This window comes from Fusarium falciforme, chromosome 2 (assembly GCF_026873545.1).
Source record: "Fusarium falciforme chromosome 2, complete sequence".
Lineage (NCBI taxonomy): Eukaryota > Fungi > Ascomycota > Sordariomycetes > Hypocreales > Nectriaceae > Fusarium > Fusarium falciforme.
Window position 1 is genome coordinate 3,643,434 of NC_070545.1, and position 24,705 is coordinate 3,668,138.

Here is a 24,705-nt window from a genome sequence, read left to right on the forward strand (position 1 = left end):
AAGATGGAAGACAAACATAACTAGACACACGTGTTAGCGGAGCCTGACCTCATTCTGTGGCTTGCCATAGGCCGACAGCCACAGCAGCCTTCCAAGATCCAGCCCCGGGAAGCTGCAGTGGAGCAACAAAGGCAGGTACAGCCCAAAGCTCCAGCGCCCAGCGCCAGGGCCAAGGCAGGTGCCCACCCGAAACCTCCACATCGACATAGGGAACCTCCAGCCACATTACCTACATTGACCTCGCCTCGACGACCAAGTTGCCCTCGAAACGAATCCACGTCACCGAGTGCCGAGAAGCGTCACCTCATCACGTCGACAACTGCGCCGTCGCACTGCGCGCTCACCTGTTCGAATAGCCCGCTTCTTGTCGCGGGAACCGCTCGTTTCCTCCCCTGCCCGACCGAACATGCTTCCGCGCTCACCATTCGTCGCCCCTGCGTGATCCCGTTCCTCGCCGTTTGCTCATGGACCGCGCAAATGGGGGCGGCCCCGGCGCGGCTGCGGCTGCTAGTAGGGCAGAGCGTTTTGAGGATGAGAAGCGCCGCATCATAGAAAGCTGCTTCAACAAGAAGGATGTGGACGGCTCCCGTAAGTCTGGTGGTTGTTGTCCTCGCCAAGCTTAGCTCTCGACGCCATAATCTCCGCGTCTGATCCGCGAGTCCATCAACTTTGGCCGTGGGGTTGTCGCCAGGAGACAGAGATCAAGAAAACTCATGATGGCGAGTGTATCATTCGACTGACGAGCTTCGCTAGTTCATGAGACGTATATCACCCACATTCGAATCACCGAATTCTCCTCCTACCCAACGACCCCTCCTCCGCCCCAGGCCCGGACACCTGATGTCCAGAAGCCTCGAATCATTATCGTAGCCGTTCGCAAGTCCGGCCGAGTCCGCATGCACAAGTCCAAAGAGAATGCCAACGGTTCTTTTTCTATCGGCAAGACATGGAATCTCGACGACTTGTCACGCATAGAGTCCTACACCGGGCCCGAAGCCAACGCCAACCATCGCGACTGGGCCGGCGACACTGGGTTCCAGGTCACTCTCGGCAAGCCTTACTTCTGGCAGGCCCAGACAGATAAGGAAAAGAAGTTCTTTATTGCCAGTCTAATCAAGATCTACGGAAAATACACTGGCGGTAGGACTCCAGAGCTTTTCGGGTTCGAGCAGAGAGAGTATGAGCAAGTAATGGGAGCTACGAGACGACCGCCTGGCCCCGCAAGACCTTCTCTGCCACAACAGCCGTCGCAGCCGCCATCACAGCCTGAACAACTGCCGAGCCAACCTATAAACAGTTCACCAGCTCAGCGACCTGCCCATCCTGTGCAACCAACGCACCCTTCGCTTCCGGGACATCCAGCCGCGGCCGCCCAAGAGATCCCGCGTTTCAGGACGCCGCCAGTTCGCCCACCACCAAACATCACCAATTCGCCTGTTGGAAGTTTTGATTCGAGCGCTTCGAGAGGGGGCCCGCCGCCTCCTCGATGGATGGCCCATGGAAACAAGAGCCAGGACTCAGTTGCCAATTCTTTAGCTGCCAGAAGCGATGATGCTTCTAGCTTACCACCACGCTCTCGCAATGGTATGACAGGGCCGGGGGCTTATGGGAGGTTTGGGGAACCTCCGGATGCACGAACGCCGACAACCCTTACACCTCCGCAACCACCAACCTCTCAATCCTCACCTTCGCCAAAATCGCAGCCAGCTATGCAACCCCATCAACCTGTTCCCTCACCTCTCCAACTTGATAGGCCGCCTCCGGAAAGAAGAAGACCCCCTATGGATCCCACTCGACCGCTTGACCGAGACCTGGTACCTCCGCCTTTGATTAGCCCTGGGAAAAAGGAGCCAATGGCACCTCCACCACGTAGCAGCGAACGGACTTTGCCAAGAAAGGATACTTCGAGTATGAAGTCGGCGAATAGCTCCCTTACCGGAAGTCTTCAGGATCGGGAGATTCCGACGTCCGCAGGACGGATGGCGGAATTGCCAAGGCATGAACAGACATCAGCACCTCCAGTACCTCCAGCTCTCAGACCAGGTTCTTCGAATTCGGCAGCGAGTGCTGCCCCTTCGCCGGCGCCAGCCTTCCAAACTGCCCCTAATTCGCCCCCTGAGCCTCCCGTCTCGGCCCCAGATGATCTTCCTATCTCACCACCTCGTAAAGAACCCAGCCCATCAGCAGGTGACTCAGACGAGTCGAGACCTGGTCTGGGCCCTATGATCAGGGTGAAGAAGTCAAGAAATGAGATCGCAGGTGCTCTATGGAAGGCTGCCGCTACTGCATCTGCGGCAACTGCCTTTAAGCCTCGACCTGGTGGTGCGGGAGAGCGTCTGCGTCAAGCTCAAGCCAAGGGTGATGAAGGACCCGACGGTATCACAGGCGTTGTTCCTGCGCCGCCTCGCCCGCCTTCCAGGGAGAAGGAAACGACCCCCGAGCAACCCTACGAGCAGGCAAAACCTACAGAAGAACCTAAGGTGCTAGAAAAACCCAAGTCTACAGAGCGCCCCAAGTCTGCAGATCGTAGCTCTCTGGTTCCTGAAGTTAAAATCAGTCTTCCTACCAGCAGGCCATCGAGTTCGCATGGGCCGCCCCAAGAAGCCAAGAAGTCAAAGGAACCTGAGAAGAAGGAGCCTCGCCGGTCTATTGCTGCAGGCAATGACGTGAAGTACCTCCAAACACTAGGTGTCAACCCATCAATCTTGGATGAGAGGAGTGAAGAATTTTCCCAGTGGTTGGATTACTTCGGATGGATTCCTGGAGAGCAGATGCGAACACGCAACGTCGAAGAGATGAAGGCTGATCTTGAGCGTGAACTCAACAAGGCGCAGGCCGGAGGTTGGCTTGCTCGCTTCCGTGAGGAAGATGAGCGCGTTGATGCGATCAAGTTGGGACTTGATGTTGCTATGGCCGAATGTGAGGAGCTGGACAACTTGCTCACACTCTATTCTGTTGAACTTTCGGTAAGTCGGTCACTAAACTTGTATAACAGTGCTAACAAGCAGTAGACCCTGTCGGAGGATATTGCATATATTGAGGCCCAGGGCCAGGGTCTTCAAGTGCAAACAGCAAACCAAAAGCTACTCAAGAAGGAGCTCGAGTCTCTGCTTGAGACATGCGCCATCACATCGAACGAACTGGAAGTACTCCGAATGGCACCTCTGGACAATCTCCGTGGCTTGGAAGACGTTGAAAAGTCTCTGGTCGTCCTTTACAAGGCTATGATCAAGATCGATCCCACTCGCAGCGGTGGTGACAAGGTGGATGTGACGGGAGAATCGGACCAAGCCCATGGCCTCAACCCCGACTTCAAGCAAATGCGCATCGTCCAAGAGAAGAAGCAGATCTACGACCAGGAGAGTGCATCGTTCATGCGCAGATTCGTCGACTTCATGTCCCGGCAGTTTGATGAGGCCTTTACAGAAACCAAGCTTGCCATGGAAGGGGCCTTGTCTCGCAAGGTGGACTCTACGCATCATGACCTTGGCCGAGACGTCTTGTGGAAGTACAGCCCCCTGATGCTTTATGCCCGCGACATGGACACGGAGCAATGGAACCGCCTCATCCAAATTTACCAGGATAAGAGTCAGCCTGTGTATCGGGTCGAGTTCCAGGCTGTGGTTGCGGTGTGGCGTAAGAATGCCAGGAAGTTGACTGGTGATGAGGCCGAATTGCTATTCACGACTCCCGTCGAGAAGCATCAGGAGGGAGGTGTGGCTACCACTGCCAGAAAGTTGACAGTGAAACGTAGTCAAACGCTTGCTCGTGCCCTTCGATCACAGCGAGAGGATGGCGGCAGCAAGCAAAAGGCAGAGAAGAGAGGAGGTGCCGAGGGCAGGGACCTGCCATATGAAGTTTTTGCGGGCGTTCTCGATGACCTGCTTCCTCTTATGCAGATGGAGCAGAACTTCATCATCGACTTCTTCCACGCCACAACGCTCGAACAGATCGACTTCCCAGACTCTGTTGCTGCTAGGGCACCTCGAGACCGACGAGGTGGCGATCTGAGACGGCCTCGTCTCATGGAGCCAGACCGAGAGTTGGCCAAGCGCATCTTGCGCTCAATGGAGGTTGTGTTTGCATTCCTTGAGTCAGAGCTGCTTCGGCTCATGGAATGGGTGGTTGGACAGGATCCTCTGTAAGTTGAATGTGTTCATTTTTCTTGTCCATATGCTAATGATTACCAGACAAGGAATTGGAGTCCTGGCCACTCTAGAGAAGAAGATGGCCGAGATTAGCCAGTCTAACCAAGAGTACCTTAACACTCTGCTGCAGAAGCTCCACGGGCACCTGGAAGTGCGGTTTAAGAAATTTGTCGATGAGCAGATTCGAGCTATCGAGGAGACCAAGGTCAAGATCAGCAAGCGAAAGGGCGTCATCTCATTCATCCGCGTCTTCCCTGCCTTCTCAGCTGCCGTCGAGAACATGCTTGCCGGGGTGGATGCCAACCTTGCATCTCGAAGCACCATTGACCGCGAGTATGACCGATTACTCAAGACAATGTTTGACTCGCTCATGGTCATTGCCCGAGAGAACCCTGGAGTTAGCGTGACGAGCGGCTCTGCAGATCCCGAGGACAAGGAGGCTCTGAACTTCCACATCCTCCTGATTGAGAACATGAATCACTTCACAGAAGAGACGGACACTCGGGGATTGGATGTGCTTGAGGAGTGGAAGGATCAGGCGAACGCAACGTACGACGAGCACATGAACCTCTATCTGAACGCGGTGATGCGACGACCGCTAGGCAAGGTACTGGAGCACCTCGAAAACATGGAGGCGCAGCTCCAGTCAGGAAAGTCGGCGTCAACAATCGCGGCTCAGCCATCCAACAGCAAGATGGTGTTCAACAAGGTGCTTGGCAACTACGACTCCAAGGAGGTGCGCAAGGGCATCGAAGCGCTGCGCAAGCGTGTGGAGAAGCACTTTGGCGACGCAGACGACCCGGCGCTGAGCCGAAGCTTGGTGGCCAAGGTGCTATCGGAGTGTGAAAGGTTCTATGAAAACGTTGAGAGGCGAATTGGTGATGTGACGACCAATGTGTATGGTGGCGACGTCCTTTTCGAGTGGCCCCGTGCCGATGTCAAGGCTGCTTTCCGATGAAGCTATTGATATAGAAGTCAAGTCTTCGGGTATTGAGGAGGGACGATGGAGGACATGATGGGATGAATCTGTACTAGTAACTGCTATACTACCAGCCAGCATGTTTGACCAGCCGTGGGAATTGCATGAGGTGTGATGGTTTGTGGTATATAGGAAGATGCGTATGGCGAGGCGCCTGGAGGTTGGCCTTTTTAGTATATCTCGATATGTCTATTTGCCATGAACTATCAACCTGTTGACGAGAACTCTTTTTCATCCGAGTAGAAGTCTAGATGAGGACTTGAAATAAGCCCTTGAGATGGTAGCGACGTCATAGTCTGAGTGTCGGTGACAATGGCACACTAAGAATAGCTCTCAATTAAAATCGGACGCGTTCGCGGGGAGGAAGGTGGGAATACGCAGACCCTGGCGCCTTCCCGCACTTTAAGACGCGTCGCGTCACCGCGTTTCACGCCAAGGCCACGCCACTTTACGCCCTTTCCCTTTCCTTTGGCGCCGGGAGCTCCACCCATCAACCATCGACCCTGGACGAACAATTCATTGATTGCTTGCCAGCGTTTAAGCCTTTTCAACCACAAGCAAACGACATGTCGAGTTTAGACTATTCCGAGTCTTGAACCAGAGCCATCTAAACCTTTTCACAACCCCCAAGTCAGCCCGGACCGCCTCGACAATGCCGCCCAAGACCCGCTCAGGCGGCGTCCCCGCCCCGAGTCGAGTCTACCACTCGACACCAGCACAACAGCAGGCGCATTTTCCTGCCCGTCGGAAGGTCGTGCGGACGTACGGGAAACAGAATCGAAAGAAGCAGGCCGAGACGAGCTCCAAAATGTTGAGGCAGCAGACCCTGACCCAGATCGACTTTGTGTCGTCGAGCTTTGACGAGCAGGATCCGATCGTGCTGAGCGATAGTGAGGATGATGAAAAGGACGATGATGGGGATGAGGAAAGGGAAGCGCCAGATTTTGATCAGGAAGAGCAGGGGAATGATGAGGATGAGGAGCCCGTGTCGACTGGGAGAAAACGGCGAGGAGCCTCCAAGAAGGCTTCTGCCAAGAAGCAAAGAACGAAACGACGTCGGACAATGGGCGACGACGACGATGACGAGGATTCGGACGAGGAGAAACCCAAGGCCGCCAAGACGAAGACGAAGAGATCGAACCGACGAAAGACGACAGGGGATGTACCCAGCTCAAGCTACCACACGCAGACATTGACCCAGTTCATCGGTCGCAATGGCCAAGCTCAGTATATCAAGGACTCTGAAGACGAGGAAGAGGACGATGGGTTCCAGCAGTGGCTTGGCGATCCCACAAGCCCAAGCCCACGGCGGGTTCAACGCCTCAAGTCTGTCACTCCCGTAAAGAGAAAACGTCCTGGTTCTGCCTCCAAGGCCCGGCAGCAGCCAGAGGAACCGATCGCCACCCGTGAGGACTCCATAGTCCCACAGACACCACGGAAGCGTGCCAAGTCAGCGGAGATTCCTTCATCGAGCCAGCTCTCTGCACCGCCAAGCATATCGTCCATGGCTAGCCTCATGATGGATCGCTACGGGGCACCTGATCAGGTGGACGTCACTCCAGTCAAAGGAAAAGGGTCTTCGCCGGCTGTCACATCACCGCTTAAGGAGTTTACTGGAAAGCCGCGTGTTGCAACGACCCCTCGACGTCACGAGCGCATTATTCAGGACTCTTATGCCACGGAGAGCTGGGGCTCGCTCGCTCGTACTCCTCTCCGGGAACTGCCTGTTGACTCGCCCAACAAGACTCCAAAGTCGGTCATTGAGCCGCTCGAGTCCTCTTCAGTCTTGAGCGAGATGGAGACACCCACAAAGCCTAGGCGCAGAGGCGAGAGCACCGAGCTAGGTGGAAGCCAGAGAAGGGATAGGGACGGCAGCCCCACGCCTAGAAGGAAAATGAAGCTGGTATCCCCAGGTCAAGGGAAGAAAAGGGTCCTTCTCGAGATTCCCGACTCAGAAGATGAGGATGACGACGACTTTGGAGAGAACGATGAGAACTTTGGCGGTGGTGACGAAAATGACGAAAACACTTTCGTTGCTGGACCTGAAACTCAGTTTGTCATGAACGAGATTGCCTCGTCTGAGGAAGCATTGTCCAGGACACCGACTCAAGCAGATCCCTCTGGTAGTGGTATCCAACGAAGGGTCCTTGGCGAGGTCTCAACTGGGGAGTCGTCAAGTTCACGACTTGAAGCCTCGGCATCATCACCACCACTTCCACCTCTCAGCTCACGACCAACCACACTTCCTGCCCTCTCACCAACGCCCAAACCTTCACGTCGCCCAACAAAGCGTCTTCGAAAACCTATTCATCGTCCTGTCCCTCCGACTCAAACTCAACCCCTTGAATCTCAGCGTGTGCCCCTCGCGACTCTGCAGGCTCTCCCACCCGCTTCTGCTCGCACCGATGTCCTCCTCCCACTCTCTCAAGACATGCTGGACGATGTCATTGAGGGATTCCGGGTTGCCCTTGTGCTCCCTTTCAAGATCCCTGCCCAAGTCGTCCGCTTTTGGCTGTATGATGGAGAATTGCTCCGCTTCCTCGCCTGCGCAGAACCTGGCCGTGTGACTGAGGGTCCAGCTTGGCGTTATCACCTAACTCAGGTGTATGAGCTCAACAACCCTGTTGAAGGCGACGACATGCGTGAAGAGGGTTGGGTGGAAGGCGATATTGGCCGCTACATCTATATCCCGCCTGCTGTTGTCGGCCAGTTGCTCTGGAACCTTCGACACGCCATCTTTGATGAGAACGACAATGGAGACGGCGCCACTCAGTCCCAGGCCCCGACACAAGATGATGACGAGAGTGGAAGAGTCGACCTCTTTGCCAACTCGTCACAGGCTCAGTCAAGGGATAAGAACCCTGCGCCTACACCGAGCATGAGCGTCTCTCAGCAGGTTGAAGCTCAACTCAAGAGCGACATTGCCCACTCTACCCAGTTTCCTACCTCGGACGACATCCTCGTTCCCTCTACCCCTGAGGAGGAAAACAGCAATAACCAAGATGCGACTCCTCCAACTACCCACGTCCCGTCGTCTCCTGCAACTATCAAACCTCCTCCCCCACGAACCCCTTTTGCGGCATCCTCCTACCGTGCCTCCCGACCTCCTCTCAGCAGCACGGTTAAACCTTCGACTGTCCGCCCCTCGCAGGCGACGACCGTCTCACAGGCCTCGACCCCGGAGAAGAACTCGTCGGCGTCACTTCACCGTCCGGACCTACACTCGTCTAGCAGCATTGGTTTCCCTGAAGGCCTACTGGACGACGATGGTCCTTCCTCACCACCCCTGCGTCTACCACCTGGCTACGCTGCAGGCTCGTCACAGCTCTTGACCAAGAGTCAGATGCTCCCTGATAGCCTTGTCCGCGACGACGCGAGAGTTCCTCCCGAGATTTGGGACTCTGACGAAGATGATGAGCGACTATAGTACTTGACAGAGAGAGATGGGATGTTTACTGCCTGTCTCGTTGCAAGATTTGTGATTTTTGTGTTGATGAGCATGGCGTATTATTGACATCTGGACATGTATGAACTGGAAGCTTGGGCGTTGGGAGTATGTATCTATCTGATAGGCATCGAGGACTTGTTCCCTCAACATGGATCAACAGTGTTGAATTGGAAAGGAAAGGAATGGATTACAGTACCAAGATAATTACCATGAATGAATCAATCGTGTCAAAAAGAACCCAAACTCACTCGATTTCAGATAAAGTCTATAACTACTGCGCTTGATTGAGGCGTTACTTGTTCACAACCCATCTTCCCTTTTCCCCTAGGAGCCTCTCTCCTATCCTCCAATCCATCCCAAAGATGGGAGGAAGACGTATGAAATTCTGTCGTACCGTCTGTTCCCTCAGTTCTCATCAAAATTCCCTGCGCCTGGATTCCACCTAAGCCATGAATGCAATGTTTGTGTTGTTTCTGTGGGCACGCGGCAAACAAAACCCGCCCTTTCTATTTCCTTCCTTCATTCATTCATCCCAGCGCGCCATCATCGAGATAGGTAATGTCGTGTCGTGACGGCATCAAGCGAGTATGAGAACTTTTCTTGCCAATTCGTCCAAAAAAGGAATTACCGGTATCATTTGCTCTGTAATGCATGGGGCGTCCATTGACATGCCCCTGATCAGCTCCAACGCCGCATCACCTTCCTCGGTATTACATCTTTCGCCCCTTCAGGACTGATAGACCAATTTAAGACAGATGGAACGCCCCTTGGCCTTCCTTGACTGCCGTGAAAAGCTGCTTCTTCATGATATCAATGGTGGAGTAGTCGGGGAGCTTCAAGTAGTTCACACAAGTCATGACGCTGGGAAGGTAGTCATCAGACGTATAGGGGTGCTCGCTGGGCTTGCACACCACCGTGAACATGGGTGTCAAAGACTTGAATCCTAAAAGAATATTAGAAACAACTCGAAAAGACAAACGTGTCATGCTCACCTCCAATCGGAAGCTTGGGGCTTCCAGTTGTGAACTGCAAGAAATCGCGACGCTGTGCAGCATCAAAATCGCTCATGGTATGGAGCAAATTCTTGACGCTCTTGCTGTCCATGTTGTAGCCGTGATCCGCCTTGATAGAGTCAAGGAGAGCTAGCGATACGTTAGCAACTGCTGAACAATTAAACTGGAGGAGACATACTCTCAAGAGACCAGTCTTCATCAACTCGGCCAAACAGAGTCACAAGCTCGTCTGGTGTAAAGGCGCTCAACGCCGAGTAAGGGAACACCTGCGAGAATCCGGTGCGGAAGGCATCAACCTGCCGGCGAACACCAGAGCCAAGAGTCATGTCGATGACCTTCTCGAGATACGAGTCCACGTTGTCAATGGTGACTCGTTTTTGGGAGCCGTTGCTCTCCAGCTCGATGCTGGGATAGCCAGGCAAGGTAAAGTCAAGGCATAGGTCATCGATCTTGACTCCGTCAATGACAATGTTCTCAGTGTCAGCCACCTTCTGCGCCGCCGTTCGAGCAGGATCCTCGTCGATTTCCTTCTTGGCAAGGGCGAACCTCTTGATCGCCTTCAGTGAGCGCGCCAGACCGGGGTCAACGATCTTGACAGCTCCCAGTGATGGCTTCACTCCACTCAAAGTCGCGTCTCCGATCCGGAAGAAGATTGGGTTGAAGTGGAGATCAATGATGCGAGAGTCGATCATGGATCGTGCAACAAACTTTCCAAGCATCTTGAACAGGTGCAGAATACGCTCGCCGTTGGGTGTTCCGGCTTCCTCATCACTCTGAGGTCGTGGGAAAAGACCAGTAGCGCCAGAAACGAATTCGTCCGAGCCGTTCGAATCCATCTCGCGCCAGAGCTTAAGCTTCCTCTTCGAAAACTCCTTCGAGACCGTTGAGTAGAATTCAAGGGTGGGACCTAGACCCGTGCCCACCTCCTCAAAGTACTCAACCTCCAGGATGCTCTGAGAGGCACCGTATAGTTCCATCACCTTCAACGCAGATTCCAGAATCTTTTGGCGAGATATCCGAACCTTCTGTCGCTGAAGTCGGCCCAAGAACGGCCGCTCGTTGTTCCGGTCTCGTCTGTTGTCCTCCCCTGACTGTGTATTCTGCCACCTAGTCATCGATCGGGCATATCCGAAAGATGTGGACTGGAGGAAGAGATGCCGAGTCTCGAATGGGAAGAGGAAGGGGTACAGTCGTGCCAGGTCTTCGGACCAGCTGGGCAGACAGTTGCTGGCCACGATCAGGGGCTCCTCCAGTTGGCGGTTGAGCTTAGCCGTGAGCTTGGTGTTCACAAATTGAGAGAGCGGCTCAACGTTGAGACCGATGATGCTGGTCTTGTGCTCGACTAGAACATCCTCAATGTTGGAATTGAGGTCATGGAGGATATTTAGCAGACGCAGGATCGATGCTGTGGTCGGATGCTTCGCAAGTGATGCAGGAATGCCGTGCTCATCCTCTCCATCAGCCTCAACATTGGACGTGAAGGAAAGGGTTTCGGCTGGGGGAGGTCCAGGCACACGCTTAAACTTGATGGGGTGCACGGTCGACCAGATGCTTCGGCTAAGGTGCTCATCCGAGTTGGATGCCGAGGTGTGGACGGCCCGGTAGATGGTAGTCTCGTTCGGGATCAGCTTGCTATCGAGACTGAACTCGATATGCCAGTCTTGGGGTACAGACTGGAGAGCTGAGGAATAAGACAAGGGTCGTGACGACGCTGAAGGTGTCGGTGTACCATGGCCTCCGGAAGGCCCGCCGGCACGGCTAGGTGCACCGGATCCAGTGGGAGTTGCGATTCTTGTGCCATCCTCCTTGCGTGCCGTCACATGTCCACCAGTAGCAACCTCCATGTTGACAGCGGAGGTGTCGTCTGGTGTCGATTCCTCCTCCATATCTTCTTCCAATTCGCCAACAATAGCATCCAGAGCACTGCTCTCACCAGCATCCTCATCGTCGGTCAGCTGCTTCTCATCAGCGCACTCTAGTGTGTCTTGCATCTCATCAGAATCTGCTGGCGGAGGACGAGGCGGAGGTGTACTTGTGGCGGCATGTCGTCGTGCAGATCGCCGAAGAACGCCCTTGTCCCGAGACGGTCCAGCAGATTGTTCTGGGGTCGCGGGGGAAGGCTGAGACTTGAGCTTTCGCAGTGGCCGAGAGCTGGATGGGGTTGGGGCGGCGGGAGGTGGCGGGATAGGAGGTCCTCCAGAGAATGGGCTCGTTCGCTCCGCAGCGGCCAGACGGGCAGCAGCCGCGCTACTAAGCGGAAGACCAGCACTACTAGCCATGGCGGCAAGCGCTCGAGCAACACCATCTCTGCGAGCGGAGCCACGGGGACGCTCAGTAAGACTAATCCGTGGGCGTAGGTAATCGTCGAGAGATTTGAAGGTTGCGATAGCGTGGATCGACACCATGATATTTCGGTACGGGCGAGGGATATCCGACTCCTCATCAGCAACAAGGCGGAGGCGAATCTGCTTTCCGAGCATCGAAGCCGGGCTACTGTGGTTGCCATCAAAGGTGTTGTGGTGCACGGTGATGACTTCGAAATGCTCTGACCTACTGAGCAAATCCTGAAGCTTGTGGATCATGACACTGAAAGGTGTCGCCGGAGACTCAGCAGTTGCCGTCTTGGGCCTCGACTTGACAGTGTATGCCATGAAGACTTCAAGGAATGTCGACTGGGCTGAGCGGGCCAGCTCTTCATCAGGGTTACTAAAAATTTCGAGCAGAACCCGAACGAGGCCGGATGCCAGAAGCTCCGCGCTAGTAACACTCTCCAAAACATCCGTGTCGAAGTAAGACGCAAGCTTCGTGAACAGCTCCTTTCCTTTGTCGGGTGTGACATTCGAGGACGAGCGCTTGAGATAATAGGTTTCAAGTTCACCCGCCAACTCTGACAGCGCATCCAAGATCATCGTTGCCTTGGTCTTCATGGCCTGGCCATGGCCTTCAGTCTCGTGGGTCTCCAGGAACTTCTTGGCCACTTCGCGGATGCGAGACTTCATGGACCGCACATCGGACACAAAGCGATGGAGGGGAATTTCGAGGGACATGGTCGATCCCCGAGAGCTAACAGGGGACATGTCGTCGTTGTGAGCCTCGTCGTTCTCGTTCTCGTGCTCTTCGTCTTCATCTTCATCCGACGACTCGCGTTCTTCATCGTCTTCTTCATCGTGGTCAGAGTCCTGGTCTGAAGAGTGTTCGTTTTCTCTCCGTTCCGCTGCCTGTTCACCCTCGCCATTTTGCTTGTCCGTCTCCTCCGGATGTGTCTCGGCAGGTTCCTCCTCGTTTGCGATCTTTGTGATTTCCAGGAAGACGCCTTCGCGGTAAAATTGGTAACGATAGATCTTGTCGAGTCGACTGAGTAGGAGTTCGGCTGCTTGAAGGCCCAACATCACAAGAGATGCGTGGTCCTGTTGCGACAAGATCGAAGCCAGGAAAGATGCGTAGGGGACGGGAGTCAGTGCCTCAACCAAGATATCCTCATCGAGATTAGAGAGCATCTTTAGCTGTGCTGTCAGAACCTTTTGGCGAACGCTCAGGTTGACAGTGCTGGAAAAAGCATCGGTCAAGGTGGGGAAGATGATAAGGGCGAAGCGGCGAACTTCATCTTTGCAGGTCTCTAGAAGCTCAATGCGCTTCTCGTTGGCAGTTCTTCGGTTTCTACCACCTCCGTCGATGGACTCGGTCGATGCCTGAAGCTCGACAAAATCACCGAAGGATGGATCAGCGTTCCTAGGCAGGTTAGGCAGGAGCTCGCAAATGACATTGAGTGTCTCGATAATCTGCTCTCGAGGTCGGTGAATCAGGGCCTGCATGATAACAACGCTGTCCAGCTTGGATGCCACATCTTCAGTTCCGCTTGGTGGTGACACTCCTGTGAGAATCTGATACAACGTCTCAACCACATTGAGTTTGAAGAGCTCTGCAGAGAGACGAGGACTTGCTCTCGCGGTGAATGCCAGGACTCGCAGGAATTGGGTGTGAATGCTGGATCCAATCATGTTGGTCGTGCCCGGGACGAGAAGACGCAGCACACCCCGGAGCAGGTCCACGCTGACCAACTCCTCAAGCTTAGACGGATGATATTTAAAGCTCTCAACGATGCCCGAAACGCAGAGAGATGCTTGCTCCACAACACGCTGGTCGTTGCTATTGAGGACGTTGAGGAGTGTAGGCATGACATCGCGAACCACTGGAAAAGAATCCTCAGGAATATTACGGCAGCAGTTTGCCGCGGTGGTAACAGCGGTCCTCTGCGTTCCCGTTGCAAAGAAGTCGAGATATGATAAGCAGGCAGTTAGGCCACCCTCGCGGACAATGCTTGTGGGATATTCGACAGATATCTTCTCCAAGGTGCTGAGAGCTTGTTCTGCCAAGTCGATAAAGGAGATCTCGAGTAGCTTCTGGCATAGAACTGGGACGGCGTTCCCATAGACGACGTTCGCCACGCTGGCAGGCAAAGCCTCCATTAGGTTTGCCAGACAGCGGCATGCCAGAAGCATGATCTCGGGGCTGTCTTCCTTGTTCATCAAGGTTACCAATTCCTTGACAAAAGCATCGGGAGAGAAGTGGCCCGAAAGATTATCCTCATTGGAAACCAAAAGGATCTCCGACAGCTCTTGAAGAGCTATCAGTTGGACTGAAAGGTCGTCCGACCGAAGGCTGCTGAGCAATTCCCGTAACCTATGGCTGAGACCCGACATCATCCCAGTCAGTGCTCGCAGAGTGCTCGAAAGAGAACCTGGAGGTCCGCTGAATCCGCCAAAAGGATCTTCGTCCTCATCGTCGTCATCATCGTATCTTCGTGTCTCATCCTCGTCTTCGTCATCCTCGTTGTCTTCACTATCGTCATCGTCATGGTGATCGATCGGGGGGGGCGGTGGGGGCGGCGGCCCAGGGTCCCTATTCTCGTCGGTTCCCGTCATGACCGTATCCTGATCAGCGGCATTGTCGAGATTTCGCTTCGACCTCCGCGTCGAGAGAGTCGCGCCGGATGCTGGCTCTATATAATGGTAAGTTCCTAAACCTAAAAATAGCCACCAAATCTTCTCGGGCGATGCAAACCTTGCGAGGTGCCTGTTGGCTTCTTGGATCGGCTCGACTTTCTACTAGATGAGCCGGACGGGATAGAGGGTTCAGTGGGATTCGCAGGACCAGAACGCTCGTTGCTAGAGAAAGGTTAGATTTTATGCTGCATATGCTGCCTGATGCTGCCCAGACTCACTCTGGACTATCCATATCTGCAGCTGTCTTCCCCCTTCTCCGAGTCCTGGATGGGGGTGGGTGATTGTTGGTGGTGGCGGGGGAAGAAACGGCTTCGGGGATCTTCTGTCTCTTGGACCGTCGACCTGAAGACCCAGATGGCAAAGGCGGGCTCTTGTCGGTAGTAGGCCCTTTTCGCTTGCGAGAGGATGGGGTGGCAGTTGGTATGGTCGGAACGTCAGCAGCGGCAGCTGTGGCAGCAGCAGGAGCAGAAGCAGAGGATTGGGCTGCCTGGCTCGCTGCTTGACGGGCCGAAGATCTGGTGATTCTAGAAGACATGATTGGCATGAGCTTTGTACTGACGATGCATCTGGAAGAAAACGCAAATATGGAGAAAGTGTGTGAGTCGATGAAGGTTGCACGAAAAAGGTGGAGGGAAGCGAAGGAAGGAGGAGAAGCACAAGCACGAGCCGTCCCCGCAGAACAACCGTTTTCAGTGATGGCGATTCGGGACTGCAGCTGCCTCTCTCAGCCTGGGCCAAGGATTGGAGATTATTGTCGGCTTGGGAGGGACCAGCAACCCGATCACGACGGCAGGATGATAAATCAGGCTAGCAGGCGAGAGGTAGACTCGAGCTGGGCAAGTAGGTCCGGGGGTTGAAGATGGCGACCGGCTACAGGCCCGCGGCGTGCGTGCGTGCGTGCGTGCAAACTGCGGTGGTGAACGTCTTGTGCGTGCCTTGTGCGTGCGTGAATCAGCGAGCTACTGGGTGAACACGGGTCCGACGACGGCATCCCTCTGGGTCGGCGCAGGTGGGTGACGACGGAGCCCCGTCTCGACTATCCGGCACAGGCGACGCAAGGAGCGGGAGGAGGCGGCGGCGTGCGGCTGATGGCGGTTGTGCGAGCTTTGCTTTGCCAGGTGATGAATGGCTGGCTGGTTGGCTGGCTGGAAGGCAGGCAGGCAGAGAGTGGTGAATGGTGAAGCGGCGCTGGGGGATGAGGATGGAAGACGGAAGAAGAATAAAGGGCTGGCCCTACCTCTGGGGACCTAGAGAAGCGGCGGCGGTGGAGGAGAGTTTGGCAGTTGAGGTCGATGAGGTCGAGGGAAGTCGCACTTCGTTATCACCTGCCGATTTTCGTTCTGCCATGCCCAGACGACCTACGCCATCAGGAAGGCAGCGGGCAGGCGCGGGCGCGGCGGGGTGGTCGTGGTCGTGGTTTCTCTCCGGTGTTGAGAGGGCGATGGGGTCTGGATGACGAGAGCGGGCGAAGAGATAGCGATACCCGTTAACTTACGGCGCGGAGAGATGGGCAGATGGCTTGTTAGCAAGTGGGTAGAGGCAAGCCTAGAAAGTCCGAGGGAGCAGGACAGAGTCTCGGTCAACGAGAGCGAGGGTTGTGAGAAGAGAGAAGGAGGCGGAAGTTTAGGAGGGAGGATTATTTTTGGGTTTATGGCATGCAGTCCTGGGGGGAGGAGAAGAGAAATGCTCGTTGTTTCGGCGGGCTGGCGGATGCGGATGGCAGATGGCGGTTTACGGTTGACGTGTGTGGTCCACTAGGAGGAGAGGGACTCCATCCACCTATCCATCCATGGGGGTGAGAGGCTCTGGGCAGGCCACACGGCAGAAAACGACGTGCTCTGATGGTGCTGCGTTTGCGAAAAAGTTGGGGTCGGCCATGTGCCAGGGAGCTGGAGCACTGTACAGGGCCTCTGTAGGTGAGCCAGCCTTATCAACTGCAAACAAGCACTGTGCCGGGGGCTGTTGGCCGCATCATCCATGGCTGAGTACTTCTACTGTAAGGGAACGCATCCGTATCCCGCCGTGCTCTGCGGACAAGAAGCAAAGCACCTCATCTCACAACCGACCCATTCACAGCCCACGGGGACTCACTCTCGCTTGCAAAGTCCCTTCTCCGTCGCACCATGCCACCCTCGAGAGTATTTGCTGCGGCAGCATCAAAGGCCATATCCAGAAGCAATGGATGGATGTGCCGGGGACAAGGCCAGCGCATCACCACCACCTGGGCTGTCAGGCCTCTCTTCTTTATCAAGGCATCCACATCCATGGAGACAAGACGCGGGCTGGGTCGAGAGATCCCGCTTTGTGGAGAGGCCCGCTTTGCTTCATAGTGGCGTCCATCACGCAGCACCCCTCCGGGTAGGGCTACCCGCTGGAACCCACTAGAAAAGTCGCACTAAACCACTGTGACCGCCAACAAGGTACAGGCCGTGGATGTTTTAGCCAGACCTCGTCCATGACGGTTCTTTACACCGATCATAGGTAATTATTCATCGTGAGCTCACCTACTTCTATTCAATATCCTTGAGTTATTTTATGGATATCCCCATTATTAGTGTCCCTCCAATCTGATGGGTGTCAGAGTGCCGTTCTTCATTATGCACTCCACTAACAAATCGGCAACGGGCATTCACGCACCCCCAACCCCATCATGCAAAAAGAGAGCCACGAGATGGAGAATGCCTGACTGCGGCACGTTGCCAGACGCATTGCCAACTGGCATTTTCCTCGTCGGGAACCATCCAGCCCGCATCAAAGACACAAAAAAGTAAACAAAAACCGCCCGATGGCCGCCTTGTCTGGGTAGCGGAACCCAACACCAGGGTCCCATGAGCACGCCGGCGCTTCATTGTGTGATTGGGTCATGGGTGTCTCCATCTGCGAGCTATGACCTGGTATGGAGTACAGAGGAGTCATGATAGTGATATGTGCTTTTGAACCGAGATACTCTCCTTTTTTCTTATTGCGTTTGGTCCTTTGTTGGGTAATTATCTACTTACACGGGTTTTATGGCTTCAGGCTATCCTTGCCTCCTTCAAACTCAGCAACGTCATACTCCTCGGGATACTTGTCCAACATCTCCTTCAGTTCTGCCATCTGCGCCTTCAGATCCTCCGTGAGCTCCTCATAGACATCTTCAAACATGGCTCGGATCGGGGGCTTCTTCTCTCGCTCAGCCTCGCTAAACGCCTTCAGAATCTCCTTGCGCAGACTATCACGGGCCTCCTTCTCCTTGGTCTCATCCCAAATGCCCTTGGCCTCCATCCACTTGCGGAGCCGGGTAATAGGGTTATCACGTCGCTTCCAGTCTTCGACTTCTACCCGCGCGCGGTATGCGAACGAGTCGTCCGATGTGCTGTGATGTGAGACACGGTAGGTCATAGCCTCGATGAGGACGGGTTTTCCGCCGTCTTGGAGAGCCATCTCACGGGCCTTCTTGGTAGCTTCTCGAACAGCCCAGATATCGTTGCCATCGATGCGGATAGTATCAATACCATAACCAATACCTCTGCTGGCAATACCGTCACCACGGTACTGGTCCAGTGTAGGTGTCGAGATGGCGTAGCCGTTGTTTCGACAGATAAAGATCACGGGGCAAGATCTTGTGGCTGCAATGTTCAATGCAGCGTGAAAGTCTCCTTCACTTGCTGCGCCCTCGCCAAAGAAGGCAGCAACCACTCTAGGTTTGACATTGGGGTCCTGAAGCCGTTGCATCTTCAGGGCGTAGGCAGCTCCGGAGGCCTGGGGAAGTTGGGTTGCCAGCGGCGACGAGATCGAATGCTTCATCCTCATTGTTAGCTTCAATATCTTGCTTCAGTTCACAGGGCACTCACAATATTCAACTCCTTGCTTCCGTAGTGCACAGGCATACTCCGCCCTCGGCCAGGGTCCCGCTTATTAGCAAAGAGTTGCCCCATAAACTCCTTTGCTGTCCACCCTCGCTCCTTGAACACGCCCTGCTCTCGATATTGGCAGAACATGACGTCCTCCCGATCCAAGACACTTGAGCTGCCAATGCTGACAGCCTCCTCACCAGCGCTGACCATGTAGAAGCTCAGTCGACCTTGCCGTTGCGCATCAAACATGATCAGATCCATGATGGAAATGAAGACCATGTCCTTGTATAGTCGAATCACCTCCTCATCCGAGATATCGGGCTTGAAGGACTCGTCCACAACTGCGCCATGTTGGTCGACAACGCGGTACGTCGGCAAGGCAGGATACGACTCGGGAGCCTCAAACTTGAGCGTGGTCGTGAAGGCACTCTTGAGGGCACCGGGGAAGGAGACAAAGTCGGAATTGGGTCGTTGCGAGAGGCTGCTGGCTGATCGAAGAGCAAAGGGCACGGCCTGCGGTCTGGCGAGGGCAGCCCTTCGCAGGGCGACGTGTCGCAAAGCTCGAGACTTCATAGTGGCTATGATCCCGTTCGAAAGGCAATCTCAGTGCGTAGACTTCTCCCTTCTTCAATCAACTTCCAATTTGCGGTAAACGACAAGACGAAGAGGAGAAATAACATTACCGAGGGGGCTGTTCTCGGTCTGTATACTTGAAGCGACGTCATTTGAGCCGACTCCAACCGTATGAGCCGAGACTGAGATAAGCCGTTGCTTGACGAGGTTCGGCATACCCAGCCTCAAACAAACCCCGAAGCCATCCATTGTCAGTCGGTTCATTGCGCTGAACTAGGTTTCGACACCCTTGCCGAGATGCCCTGTCAATCATCTGGCGATGCTGAAGCCAGGAACAGTCCATGAGGCCCTGTGCTTGCTATCCCCCACACGAGTCTTATCGATGTACCCCACATTCCGATAGACTCCAGATTTCCGTGAACCCCAACTATTAGTGCAGTGCATGGCAACTGTCTGCCACTGCCAGGATGGCATCGTTAAAGAGTAAACAATGGGTTTAACAGCCAATTGGTTTTGCAGGAAGTAGCATGCATCAGTGCATAGATTTCGAGACGAGGAAAATAAACAACTTTCAAAACACCATCATCCATCTCCCAGTTCAGCTCGTTCAACTCACAACAAAGCAACCTCAATCCCCATCCATATTCAACCCGCAACGATAACACCAATCCCGCAATGACCAATCCAGCAGTTAGTATCGCTCTTCTCATTCTTACTCTGTTTGCTATCTTTGGTCTCATTGCCTGGTTCATGAAGGGCAAGGTGCACACATTTGTTCGGGCTCTCAGTGTTCATCGTGAGCGGAAGCGGGAGGGAGATTCAGCTGCTACAACAGCTGGAGACATTGCCTAGGCGTGAGTTATTCGTCTACTTACAAAACGATGGGTCTTGTTGTTGGTTCGGTTCATCCTCTTCTGCTTATCGCACCGAGACAAGCCACCGTGGCTGGTACAAGGCTGAACAAGCGCCACATCGCCCCCACTCATCCACCAGCAAATTTCCATCTCTCAGCCTCGTATGATTCTAAACTGACCTCCGATAGAGACCATCCCTCATACCTCCGAGGCCCAATTCTCGTCCACAATGGCCTCCCGCACAGCTCTCCGGAGCTTCTCTCGCTCATTGAACCCCTCAAGACGCCCTGCCGCTTTTGTCCGCCCCTTCTCCTCCTCCAATGCCCTCCACAATACCACTCCCACCTCCGATCGCCCTACCCACTTTGGCTATGAGACCGTCACCGAGGGCGAGAAGCAGCAGCGTGTCGCTGGTGTCTTTACCAGTGTCGCCGAGTCCTATGATAAGATGAATGACTTGATGTCCCTGGGCATCCATCGCCTGTGGAAGTAGGCATATACCGGCTCTCCCGAACTTCTGGTTGTTCAACAGACTAACACGCAATTGTTCAGGGACTACTTTATCTCTTCACTCAACCCTGGTGCTACCAACCCTCCTGGCCAGCCCCAGCGCATCCTCGACGTCGCCGGCGGTACCGGTGACATTGCTTTCCGTCACCTACAGCACGCCCACGAGTTCAATCGCAATCCCAACGTGACAGTTACCATCTCCGACATCAACCCCGACATGCTGGCCGTGGGTCGCCAGCGTTCCCTCGCCCTCCCCGCATCCCACCAGTCCGCCCTCTCTTTCCTTGAGGCCAACGCTGAGGTCCTCCCCTCTCAGCTTGAGGACAACTCTCTCGACCTCTATACCGTTGCCTTTGGCATCCGCAACTTCTCCAACATCCCTGCTGCCCTGAAGGAGGCTCACCGAGTCCTCAAGCCCGGCGGTGTCTTTGCCTGCCTTGAGTTCTCCAAGGTCGACAAGTATCCCCTGTTCAACGCCGTCTACAAGCAGTGGTCGTTCAGTGCCATTCCCTTGATCGGCCAGCTGGTCGCCGGAGACCGAGACAGCTACCAGTACCTCGTTGAGAGTATCGAGAGGTTCCCTAGCCAAGTGGAATTTAGGAACATGATCAAGGATGCTGGCTTTGTTGTCGCTGGTGAGGGTTACGAGGACCTGACCGGCGGTATCGCTGCCATCCACAAGGGCATGAAGCCCCTATAAAGTGCTCAAGAATATACGCATTATGTAGTCTACTTTCAACCCAGTCTCGGAAGCAATGTTTTCAGGTTGGGCATGACAGAAAATAGCCAGTCAATTGTGGCAGTGTACAAATAGAAAGTCATTCACTCCAAAGCACCCTCGATCCTACCCCCTAATCCTTCCCCCCAAGAAATGCCATCACCACATTCACGTCCCCGAGATGCAATCAGGGCCCGGAATGATGTTTTTTTAAGATTCTCTTCGCAACTGAACTCCATACAGGTCAAAACTAAAGAAGCCAAACCCTCGATGCCGAAGCTCGACGACTCCGAGATCTCATTAGGTACACAATACATGAAAACGCAGGTTGAGGGATGCCCCTCAGTTTTCCTGTCCCTTGAGCCCCCAGCAAGAATCGGGTAGAGGCGAGACAAAAAGGAGGTGCCACAAGGGCCAAAGCTAGGTACTGAGAATATGGGGGGTAAACCATAATCTCATGAGAGCTGTGTATCAATACGTAGATGTTGATCGTGATAATTATTCGGCGGGGGTAGAGGGGGCGGGCGACGAGGTACCAGTCTCGCCCTTGAGACCTCCACGGCCGCGGCCACCTCGACCACGATCTCCGCCACGGCCACGGCCGCCGCGACCACCACGTCGGTTCGATTCCGAGTCACTGGCGCCTCCAGCGCTTCGGTAGCCGCTCGTGCTGGTCGCTCCGCCACGTCCACTGGCACCCCAGTTACCGGCACCACCTCGGTTGCCATACGACTTGCCCTCGCGATGTTGGAAGATCTTCACAAGGGGCTTAGATCGATCCTCTTGAGTTCGAGTCTTGACCTCCTCGGGCAATCGGGCCATAGCGGCATCACGATCCTCGGTCGTCTTGAATTGGACGACCTTGTTAGAGTTGCCCCATTTCTCGACCTTGAGGATCTTGGCCTTATCCTCCTCGTCAAAGAGCTCTCTACATTGGTCCTCGGTGCTAACGTTCATAATGAAGAGACCAATGATGTCGGAAGCAGGAGTCTTGGGAGCTGGGGAAGAAACAGGCTCAGGGACGTGGGCGGAGCCGTTAGCTGCAGCCGGGACGGGAGCCTTGTCAGCTTCCTTGCTAGGAGGGGGAGGGGCGGGACTGCTCGAGCTCGGGGCTGGCTGGGGGGTGGCGGGCTTCGGGGGACCAGGTAGGGGCGTCGCTACGGTAGGCTTAGCAGGCTGCACTGCAGATGGCTGTCGGCTCGTAGGCGGCGGGACACTGGATTGAGTAGAGGGAGGGGCGGGCGAAGGGATTCCGGCGGTGGGAGCTGGTGCTGTTGCGGGGGGGATACCGGGTTGCTGCTTGGCTCCTCGGTGGGAGAAGTTGAAACCCTGGGCGCGCATCTCTGTACCAATTCGGCCGTCTTGGATCTCCAGGACGAGATAGCCGAAGGCGGCATCAGCAAGGTTGAAGTTCCACATGTTCTTGAATGCACTCTCGTCGACTTGGCCGAGAGCTGCCTGACCAGCGACAGGGCCGCCGAAGGGGTTGCCGCCTGCAGCAGTCGTGGGCATCTTCTCGACAATTTGGAGTGCATTCTTAAGGAGGTTCTGTTGGGCCTCATTCTGCTGAATGGCGGGCTCAACCTCACCCTTGACCGTCTCCCAGACGTCGTTGAAGGAAGCCTTGGAGGCGGCAAGCTTGCCCCGGTAGTGGTCGAGAGTCGGGTTGACGCTGAACTCGTTGTAGGAGCTGCCGTATCGGAAGTGAAGACCGGCAGAGATGGAGAAGTCGGCCTTGAGCGTCACCGAGAGCTGGTTCAGGATACCCTCTCGCGCAGGAGATGCGTGTGTGACAAAGATACGGGTCTCAGTAGGATCGTAGACTCTGTGAGCAGTATCAACGAGCTCTCCCATCTGCAGAAGAGTCGTCCACATGGTTCCCTGTCCACCAGCAATAGTGGTGCGGCCCTCACCGTTGTCGAAGAGCTTGTGCATGACAACAGCACCACCAAGGCCGAGTAGCCTCAGCTTGACGCCACCAACCTCCAAGAGCATCGATCGAGCCTCATCGATAATGTGCAGGTTGGGAACCTTGTACTCGCCCGTTCGGAACTTCTCTAGTACTCGGACATCCTCACAAGCACCCCAGACAGTGTAGACGGGAACATCAAGCTTGAGCTCTCCGCTGATGAGGAGAGGGAGTTCTGAGAGAGGTAGCTCGCTAGGGGGGAATCGAGTCTTGACGGGGCCGGGGCCGCCTTGTTGGATGGCCTTCTTGACGGGCTCGGAGATCAGGGGCGAATATTGGGCGACATGCTTAAGCGTCTTCTCGGCGATTCGTTCCAAGGAAGTGTCGTCGTAAAACCCAAAATCACCAGTGTGGATGATGTGGTCAGCCCGGGCTTGTTTCGCAAGGTCGTTGAGCGATCTCAGGTTTCCTAACACACAGCTCAGCAATGTTCCAGCCCTTTTCGTCGTAGAAACGCACCTCGCACATCGGCAATGCAGAGAACTCTTATGGGACCTGTTTGGACAACACGGCCCTGGTTTGGCAGAAGAGGCGCGGCACCGTGGGGAGGGAGGCCGCCGCTCGCACCGTTCTGGAGGTAGCTCGAGCCTGGGTTATTGTATGGTCGCGGCTGTCTTTGGTCAGCGATCGAGTTCGTCCGGCAGTATCTCGAATGTCTGCCTGGGAAACTCTGGGAACTCGACGAGCGCCTCATCGCGAAAATGGGTGTAGAGCCTCGCGGTCGAGAACATCAAACAGGGCGCAACAGCGGGACAACACGCGAGCGGGGGAGGGAGAGGAGGGAGGTAGAGGCAGCGCCCGAGAAAGGGCAGAAGAGTAAATGGGCCGCAGGTGGTCATCCATCTCCAGGCTCTTGACGATAAGAAGCTGCGACCTCGTTGAAGAGGACACTTGGGAAGGTGCGAGGGAGATGGATAGGCAAGGTCATGGAAGGAACCATCTGAGGCACTCACAGCAGCCATTCTATCAATCAACTGATTCTTTGCGCTCGAAGCCGGTCGGGGGATCGCGTGGTCGACGTATCGCGCAGGTCAGGGTAAGCTCGGGGGAGAAGGGAGCTCCGGGGGAGGGATATGGATGGGTATCAAAAGAAGGTGACGATGAGGAATGGAGGATGGGGAGGCAATCACGGGGAGGTGGATTTTCGCAGCTCCAGCAAGGCTCCAGAGGTAGAGATAATTTCTAGAGGTGGCCCCAAGAATCGGGAGAAGACGCCGATGCCTGTTTGGGTTTAGCCCTTCAGCTTTCACCTGTGACGATGTACCTGTCCGCTGGCACAGTCACCTTTGGGTTAGGCCAGGGGAGAGAGCTCAGTGGCGGTTAATGTTCGGCGGTGTTGACGTTGCTGGTGCTGGCCGTGGGAGTCAGTCTCAAAACTGAGGATACACCTACCCGGGAGCTTCGACGACACTTGCAGGTGTTGTGCGTTTGCCTTGTCCGTTCTCTAAGAGTTACACCTACTCCTGGTGTGGAAAGATAGCTGTGCTTGTCGCCAAGACTAAGTTTCCTTTCAGGGTCTTTTAATTAGGTGCTCAGGCTCTTGGAATACATGCTAACAGGTGGCTCTTGTGCTGTGATTCACGTCGCCCTCACCCCAAGTCCTTTGTTAAACGGCTACCATTCTGTGTGATGTCCATCTAACTGGATGTATGCC

At 54.9% G+C, this 24,705-nt stretch overlaps 6 protein-coding genes across 6 annotated transcripts; 3 read left to right on the top strand and 3 right to left on the bottom strand.

Moving 5' to 3' along the window:
- Positions 1-464: 464 nt before the first annotated feature.
- Positions 465-5,106, top strand: NCS54_00306600 (Sec3-PIP2-bind domain-containing protein; the record flags this gene model as incomplete). Its single annotated transcript, XM_053148652.1, has 4 exons — positions 465-588; positions 754-2,966; positions 3,012-4,141; positions 4,191-5,106. 4 exons carry the CDS (start codon positions 465-467, stop codon positions 5,104-5,106), a joined length of 4,383 nt encoding a protein of 1,460 aa, XP_053004627.1.
- Positions 5,107-5,779: 673 nt separating this feature from the next.
- Positions 5,780-8,554, top strand: NCS54_00306700 (Hypothetical protein; the record flags this gene model as incomplete). Its single annotated transcript, XM_053148653.1, has 1 exon — positions 5,780-8,554. One exon carries the CDS (start codon positions 5,780-5,782, stop codon positions 8,552-8,554), a length of 2,775 nt encoding a protein of 924 aa, XP_053004628.1.
- Positions 8,555-9,321: 767 nt separating this feature from the next.
- NCS54_00306800 (HECT-type E3 ubiquitin transferase) lies at positions 9,322-15,938 on the bottom strand (the record flags this gene model as incomplete). The annotated part of the gene is made up of 6 exons (XM_053148654.1): positions 9,322-9,518; positions 9,568-9,717; positions 9,767-14,587; positions 14,650-14,753; positions 14,810-15,115; positions 15,829-15,938. 6 exons carry the CDS (start codon positions 15,936-15,938, stop codon positions 9,322-9,324), a joined length of 5,688 nt encoding a protein of 1,895 aa, XP_053004629.1.
- A 1,659-nt stretch (positions 15,939-17,597) lies between these two features.
- On the bottom strand, positions 17,598-19,000 carry NCS54_00306900 (2-oxoisovalerate dehydrogenase subunit alpha; the record flags this gene model as incomplete). The annotated part of the gene is made up of 2 exons (XM_053148655.1): positions 17,598-18,371; positions 18,425-19,000. 2 exons carry the CDS (start codon positions 18,998-19,000, stop codon positions 17,598-17,600), a joined length of 1,350 nt encoding a protein of 449 aa, XP_053004630.1.
- Positions 19,001-19,675: 675 nt separating this feature from the next.
- Positions 19,676-21,064, top strand: NCS54_00307000 (2-methoxy-6-polyprenyl-1,4-benzoquinol methylase, mitochondrial; the record flags this gene model as incomplete). Its single annotated transcript, XM_053148656.1, has 3 exons — positions 19,676-19,796; positions 20,043-20,343; positions 20,407-21,064. 3 exons carry the CDS (start codon positions 19,676-19,678, stop codon positions 21,062-21,064), a joined length of 1,080 nt encoding a protein of 359 aa, XP_053004631.1.
- A 516-nt stretch (positions 21,065-21,580) lies between these two features.
- Positions 21,581-23,745, bottom strand: NCS54_00307100 (DUF2433 domain-containing protein; the record flags this gene model as incomplete). The annotated part of the gene is made up of 2 exons (XM_053148657.1): positions 21,581-23,460; positions 23,511-23,745. The coding sequence occupies 2 exons, from the start codon at positions 23,743-23,745 to the stop codon at positions 21,581-21,583; spliced, it is 2,115 nt and encodes a 704-aa protein (XP_053004632.1).
- Between the last annotated feature and the right edge of the window lie 960 nt (positions 23,746-24,705).